The 8,231-nt window shown below is 29.9% G+C and overlaps 1 protein-coding gene across 1 annotated transcript; it reads left to right on the top strand.

The window, feature by feature from the left end:
• The first annotated feature begins 525 nt into the window (after positions 1-525).
• Positions 526-957, top strand: LOC149262610 (uncharacterized). The gene has a single exon (XM_089380888.1). It carries the CDS (start codon positions 526-528, stop codon positions 955-957), a length of 432 nt encoding a protein of 143 aa, XP_089237014.1.
• Positions 958-8,231: the final 7,274 nt, after the last annotated feature.

The raw sequence follows: 8,231 nt of genomic DNA, 5'->3' as shown, positions 1-8,231 counted from the left end.
CTGCTTTAAAAGTTACTATAAAAGATATGAAGCCACTCTGTGGGCAAGCTTTGGCAGTGTTCCAAGAGGAAATGATACATGTTTGATATATATTGATTAATGAGATGAGCTTTATAGGTCCAAGGCTTTCATACAAATAGATACTCATTTGCGAGAAGCCTTTCCTGAAAATAAGGATTGTCCTTTTGGTGGTAGGTCCATCATTCTTGTGGGTGACCTTTCCCAATTTCCTCTTTTTAAGGATAAACCCTTGTATGCAAGTAGAACAACTAGGAAAATTTTGTGGGAAAGCTTCAACATTGTAGTGGCTCTGGACAAAATTTATAGGCAGCAAGGAGATGATCCAAGACAAGCATCTTTTCACAATCTTTTAATGAATATTAGAAATGCAGAGCCTTCTCTTACTGATTGGTATTTTCTTATGACACATGTTGATAGTTTCTTGGATCGAAAACAAAGTATTTTGTTTGATTCTTCTATTCACTTATTTGCAACGAATAATCTCGTCAGTTTCATAATTGAAAAATGCTTAAAGCATTAAGCTCTCCTATTGTGAGATGTCTTGCAAAAAGTAGTAGAAGAATAGAAATAAGTGATAGTGATGATGATATATTGGAGCGTGAAGTATTGTTATGTTGTGGAGAGCACGTGATGTTAACGTGTAATTTGTGGGTTGAAGTTGGTCTCGTTAATGGTGCACTTGGATATATTGAAAATATTTTCTTTGCGCCTGGTTCAAAGACACCACAACTTCCACAATTTGTTACAGTTATGTTTGAAAAGTATTGTGGTGTTCCATTTGATAAGGATTTTCCAATTATTGTACCCATTCCGCCTGTTCTTAGGGGGAATATGAGGAAAATGCCTTTGAAAATGGCATGGGCATTGACAATACACAAATCACAGGGGATGACTTTGCAACGAGCCACTGTAGATATTGGAGACAGAGAAAGGTAGGGTCTAACATTTACAGTTATATCGAGAGTGAAATCAATAAACGGGTTGCGTATTTCACTGTCTTATTCTTTTCAACGTTATGCAAAAATGAAAGATAGTGCATATGTTACACTTAGAAAGAAATAGGAGGAGCGATTAAAGTCAATATCATTTTTGGGGTATTTATCTTCAATACAATTTACTATTTATGAATTCTTTTTTAAGTAAATTGACTATTTCAAAGCAATTGTTGTTTGATTTCTTGAATTTTAGTTGTTTGCATTTTTTTTCTCTCATTTTTTATCCTTTTATATTTATGTTTGAATATGAAATAAGAAAAATCATAAATGAATAGTTTTATTTATGTTAATTTGTTTTCTTTCAATGTACTAATTTTAATTGTATGTTTTTGTCAATGATTCATAGATATGGAGAACAAGTATGGTAATTATTACATCAGAGAAATGTATTCTATTATGAAAACCATTATTTTTGTTACTTTTATTCATGCAAGGTTTGATAGAAGACATGGCTTCCATCCTGATTTTGTTGATGAGCATATCCGTGTTTTGAGTGGAATGAAATCAGATATTCAAACTTTATATCATTTGCACCAAAGAGAATCAGGGAGGAAGATGAGCAGGGGTATGGATTGAAAGCATGAAGTATCGTGATCATTATCATGTTTATTTGAATTGGTGTTGCTTTTATCACCGCTCTGGGTGTGTTTTGGAAGAGGTAGCTATGAAATAATTATGTTGTGGTCGAGTGTTGAGAGTTGAATTTTGCTGTCGAATGCATTTTTATTGTTATTATTAATTCTTTTGATGTTAGGAAACTTTGCATTGTTGTCATTAGTCCTATAATGTTTAAACTTTCATCTCATTTCTTTGTTGCATTGCGACCGAGATTGTCAGAATCGTCCTTTCTTAATTATCATCAATGTTTGTTAGTGATTGACAACAATTGTTGTTGATGTCGAAACTTATGTTCTCTTCAATGTATTTAGTTTTTCCTATGCTTATACTTACTCTTTAGTAATTCTATTTATATTGATTTTTCTTTATTAATTTTCGAAGATCATTTTTGTGTAATTATATTAAACTTTCATTTCTTTAATTTATATTGTTTTATCCGTTATTATATTAATTTTATTTATATTTTTTTATCTTCTATTATATTAATGGTATTCTAAATAATAATATTAATATAAATATTTCCAATTACGAACATTATTTTAGATTTTTAATTAGCAACACTATTTTATATTTTTAACTAGAAACATTCTTTTAGCAACATTTCACATTCGTTAATGTTATGGTTTTGTTTTTCTATTTTGGTTGTTAATCTTTATTATTAATAATTCATTGTTAATTTGATTGTTTATTTTATCATATTTTTCTATCATAAATAATGTTATATATTTAGGTTATTAATTTTTATTAATACCTTTTATTTAAATTCATGATTTGTTTCAATAAATTGTGTTCAATTGTTTTTTATAATATTTGCTTATATGTACTATTCTTAATTTCTAAAATTGTTTTAACTTATTATTATTAATAATATAATATTAATATTAATATTAATATTAATTATTATATCATATGCATATGAGCATTTATCAACCACATTTATATTAATATAAATGTGGTTGTGCTAGTTTATAAACAATTCTACATTTATAATTACAATAGAACAACTCATTCATTCCAATCGCTTAAGATCAAATCAATTATAAAAATTAAGAGATACAAATTAAATAAAAATGATTTACATATAATTTATATTTATCTAAATAACATATTTTTATCTGCTTAAAAAACACAAAAATAATTTAATATACATCTTCATAGTCAAACATATCATTGGTATTAGCTTGAAATGTCCAATGTTTCTACTAGACACTAGACTTGTCATTTGGAGGACAAACATATCATTGTTATTAGCTTGAAATGTCCAATGTTTCTACTAGACACTAGACTTGTCATTAGGAGGACAAATAAAGCTAAATGAATGAAACAAGAGAGATATAAAGTCAAAGAGTATGGTGAATGGTTTTTGAATGTGAAACATATAAAATAATATAATAATGAGTTAGGTGTTAGAAACAAATTGGAAATTAATATATTTAATAAATTAATCATTAAGATAAAAGAAAGTATTAATATGATAAGAGAAAGGAAGTTATAATGGTATAAATAAATAAATGAAGTAAAAATATAAATACAAACTATTTGTAAAAAAAAGACAGAGCGAACAAATTAAAAAATATATATATGATATTAACTATATTGAAAAATAAAATTATAATAGTAAAAGTAAATAAATAAAGAAAAATTATAAATAAAAACTTTGGGTAAAAAGTGTAACAAAGTTAATAAATTAAAATGAAATTGTATGTTAACTATATAGATCAATAACGTGTTAATGTTTTAGTTAAAGAAAAAAAACTAAATAGATCACTTTTAGGGTAGGAATTGAAATTAATAAGTGAATGAAACAAAGTGAACTCAAATAAATAAGGAATAGATCAATAGACCTCAAAATTGATCATAAAGAATAAAGATGATGAGAAGAGAAAAAAGATTAATGATACTAAATAAGGATTAAAGAACAACAATAAAAAAGAGATGGAGAGGATCAACGAGACCAAGATTAGAGGTCAAGGTGATGAATAGGGGCTGATAGGATTGCCTAAGCCTATAGCTATCTTCTTGGAGAGGATCAAGAAGGCCAACATTAAAGCCCAAGGAGATGAATGAGAAGCTAACAAGACTATTTAATTCTATAATCATGTTTTTTTATAAAAGTTATTAGCTCAAGGAGATGAATGAGAGGCTAACAAGTCTGTTTAATTCTATAGTCATTTTCTCTGTTAAAATTATTTTGGTGCTTTTAGATTTTGATGGCTTCCTAGATAATGCTAATTGTAATGGGGAGCTAACATTAAGATTTTAGTTTGGAGGTTGATTTCAAAATTTGGTTGCTATATCATTTATGGTTAAAACCATTCTTTTAATAGAATTATAATTTTAATCCTCAAAAACGATGTTATCATATCACTATGTTTTTACTTAAAAATCCATTTTAAGATTTTTATTAATAAATCAAATACTATATTTTTTATTTTAGTATTTTTAATAAATTTTATTTCAGTACTAAATTAATATTGGTTATTTACCATTATTATATATATACTTTTTTAATATGATAATCATATTTGTCATATTTATTCATATTTTGAAGAATTTTATATAATTTACATAAAATGAATTTTATGGTAGAATAATTGTATGCCATTAAATTTAAGTGAATTATAATTATTTGGGTTGATAAGCCTTTTTTAATCCAATACCGGGAGGCTTATGTTAGAGTAAAGCTTTAAATTAAGTGTTCTAGTGAAGTATTTTATTAAAATATATATATATATATATATATATATATATACTAACGTTGTTTAGATAAAAATGTAATAAAAGTAATAATAAAATAATAAATAAGTTCAATTCAGTTTGTTATATTATAATTTTGTTTTTGGTAACAAAATTACAAACAATTAGAAAAACAAAACAAACAAATAATAATATGTACATTACATTAAAAATAAATATTAAATAATGATAGTTCATATTTGTAATAATGATATTTCATAATTTCATGTTTCTATAAAACTTAATAAGTACATCAAAATATCTTTTAAAACTCTTATTTATAAATATATTATATTATATTTCTCTCTCTCATATATATATATATATATATATTTGAAAATGTCATATGCATATTATATATGTATTATGAAAATTTTAATAGAATTAAAAATAAAAATATGTTTAAACATTAAATTTATATAAAATATAAATAATATTATAAAAATTAATATAAATTTATCTTAAATATAAAGTATCATATCGAATTATTTGAAATATAAATATTTTTTCCAATTTCTTAAATTTTTTTTTTTTCAAATTTTACATTCAATAAATTTAAATATTTATCAATTTGATCTTTTACTCTTTAACAAATTCTAAATATATACTAATTACATAACAATAATATTATAAATTTATATTAATATTAAAGATTACATCGTGACTTTATATCAATATTAAAGATATATTTGTAAATCGTTAACAATAAAATGGTCTACTTGCTTTATCTTTCTTCATTGTTTATGGTTAAATAGAAAATCACTAAACTTAATTAAAGGTTTCCGAAACATAGATTAAAGATTCAAGGAAACTATGTTGAGAAGTAAACCTCTAGCCTATTCTCCTTTACTTATTTTTGGTCAAGAGAGCATATGGAACCATGTTGAATAGAAATCTTTCTTTTGTACATTTTTTTTCTCTTTTATCTTAAAATTTCATGTTACTTTATTTTTTTAAAATTTTATATTTAAATATGTTACGAGAGATTTTTTGGCGTAAATCACATGATATTTCATTTGTCGGCGCGTTTTGAACCAATCAGTGTGATTTATTGTTAGGACAAGTTGAAGAATCAGATCAAGCTTTGCATGTTAAATAGTCAGAGCAGAACCTCCAACGGCTAATGGAGGAGTCTCTGCATCTTTTAAGAAAAGCTAGATCTGACTTCAACTTTGAAACCTGCAAGCATGCCCGTTCAAAATGATGAACCTTGGTTGCAATGGCTTTTCCGTGCAGGGATTCAATTGTTGAATTGAGGCTTCTGTGATCCATATCAAGTTTACGAGAGATTTTTCAGCATAAATCACATGATATTTCATTTGTCGACGTGTTTCGAACCAACCAATGTGGTTCATTATCAGGACAAGTTGAAGAATCAGATCAAGCTTTGCATGATAAATAGTCAGAGTAGAACCTCCAACGGCTGATGGAGGAGTCTTTGCATCTTTTAAGAAAAGTTAGATCTAACTTCAACTTTGAAACCTGCAAGCGTGCCCGTTCAAAATGATGAACCTTGGTTGCAATGGCTTTTCCATGCAGGGATTCAATTGTTGAATTGAGGCTTCTGTGATCCATATCAAGTTTACGAGAGATTTTTCGGCATAAATCACATGATATTTCATTTGTCGACGCGTTTCAAACCAACCAGTGTGGTTCATTGTCAGGACAAATTGAAGAATCAGATCAAGCTTTGCATGTTAAATAGTCAGAGAAAAACCTCCAACGGTTGATGGAGGAGTCTCTGCATCTTTTAAGAAAAGCTAAATCCGACTTCAACTTTGAAACCTGCAAGCGTGCCCGTTCAAAATGATGAACCTTGGTTGTAATGGCTTTTTCGTGTAGGGATTCAATTGTTGAATTGCGGCTTCTGTGATCCATATAAAGTTTACGAGAGATTTTTCGACGTAAATCACATGATATTTCATTTGTCAACGCGTTTCGAACCAACTAGTGTGGTTCATCATCAGGACAAGTTGAAGAATCAGATCAAGCTTTGCATGTTAAATAGTCAGAGCAGAACCTCCAACGGCTGATGGAGGAGTCTCTGCATCTTTTAAGAAAAGCTAGATCTTACTTCAACTTTGAAAGCATGCCCGTTCAAAATGATGAAACTTGGTTGCGATGGCTTTTCCGTGCAAGGATTCAATTGTTGAATTGAGGCTTTTGTGATCCATATCAAGTTTACGAGAGATTTTTCGGCGTAAATCACATGATATTTCATTTTTCGATGTGTTTTTCCAACCAGTGTGGTTCATCGTCAGGACAAGTTGAAGAATCAGATCAAGCTTTACATGTTAAATAGTCAGAGTAGAACCTCCAATGGTTGATGGAGGAGTCTCTGCATCTTTTAAGAAAAGCTAGATCTGACTTCAACTTTGAAACCTGCAAGCGTGCCTGTTCAAAATGATGAACCTTGGTTGCAATGGCTTTTCCGTGCAGGGATTCAATTGTTGAATTGAGGCTTCTGTGTTCCATATCAATTTCACGAGAGATTTTTCGGCGTAAATCACATGATATTTCATTTTTCGACGCCTTTCAAACCAACCAGTGTGGTTCATCGTCAGGAGAAGTTGAAGAATCAGATCAAGCTTTGCATGTTAAATAGTCAGAGTAGAACCTCCAACGGCTGATGGAGGAGTCTTTGCATCTTTTAAGAAAAGCTAGATCTGACTTCAACTTTGAAACCCGTAATCGTGCCCATTCAAAATAATGAACCTTGGTTGCAATGGCTTTTCCATGCAGGGATTCAATTGTTGAATTGAGGCTTTTGTGATCCATATCAAGTTTACGAGAGATTTTTCGGTGTAAATCACATGATATTTCATTTGTCGATGCGTTTCGAACCAACCAGTGTGGTTCATCGTCACGACAAGTTGAAGAATCAGATCAAGCTTTGAATGTTAAATAGTCAGAGCAGAACCTCCAACGGCTAATGGAGGAGTCTCTGCATCTTTTAAGAAAAGCTAGATCTGACTTCAACTTTAAAACCTGCAAGTGTGCCCGTTCAAAATGATGAACCTTGGTTGCAATGGCAAAGCCCTGCACGGAAAATCCATTGCAACCAAGGTTCATCATTTTGAACAGGCACACTTGCAGGTTTCAAAGTTGAAGTCAGATCTAGCTTTTCTTAAAAGATGCAGAGACTCCTCCATCAACCGTTGGACGTTTTACTCTGACTATTTAACATGCAAAGCTTGATCTGATTCTTCAACTTGTCCTAATGATGAACCACACTGGTTGGTTGAAACGCATCGACAAATGAAATATCATGTGATTTACGCCGAAAAATCTCTTGTAAACTTGATTTGGATCACAGAAGCCTTAATTAAACGATTGAATCCCTGCACGGAAAAGCCATTGCAACCAAGTTTCATCATTTTGAACGGACACGCTTGCAGGTTTCAAAGTTGAAGTCAGATCGAGCTTTTCTTAAAAGATGCAGAGACTCCTCCATCAGCCGTTGGAGGTTCTGCTCTAACTATTTAACATGCAAAGCTTGATATGATTCTTCAACTTGTCATGACGATGAACCACACTGGTTGCTTTGAAATGCGTCGACAAATGAAATATCATGTGATTTACGCCGAAAAATTTCTCGTAAACTTGATATGGATCACAGAAGCCTCAATTCATCAATTGAATCCCTGCACGGAAAAGCCATTGCAACCAAGGTTCATCATTTCGAACGGGCACGCTTGCAGGTTCCAAAGTTGAAGTCAGATCTAGCTTTTCTTAAAAGATGCAGAGACTCCTCCATTAGCTGTTGGAGGTTCTGCTCTAACTATTTAACATGCAAAGCTTGATCTGATTCGTCAACTTGTCCTGACAATGAACCACACTGGTTGGTTCGAAACACGTCGA

The sequence above is a fragment of the Pinus tabuliformis genome, chromosome 6 (assembly GCF_031772625.1).
Source record: "Pinus tabuliformis cultivar Carrire ecotype Pingquan chromosome 6, CPIR1, whole genome shotgun sequence".
NCBI classification, from domain to species: domain Eukaryota; kingdom Viridiplantae; phylum Streptophyta; class Pinopsida; order Pinales; family Pinaceae; genus Pinus; species Pinus tabuliformis.
The sequence above is the reverse complement of the archived record's forward strand: the minus strand, read 5'-3'. Positions and strand labels throughout refer to the sequence as shown.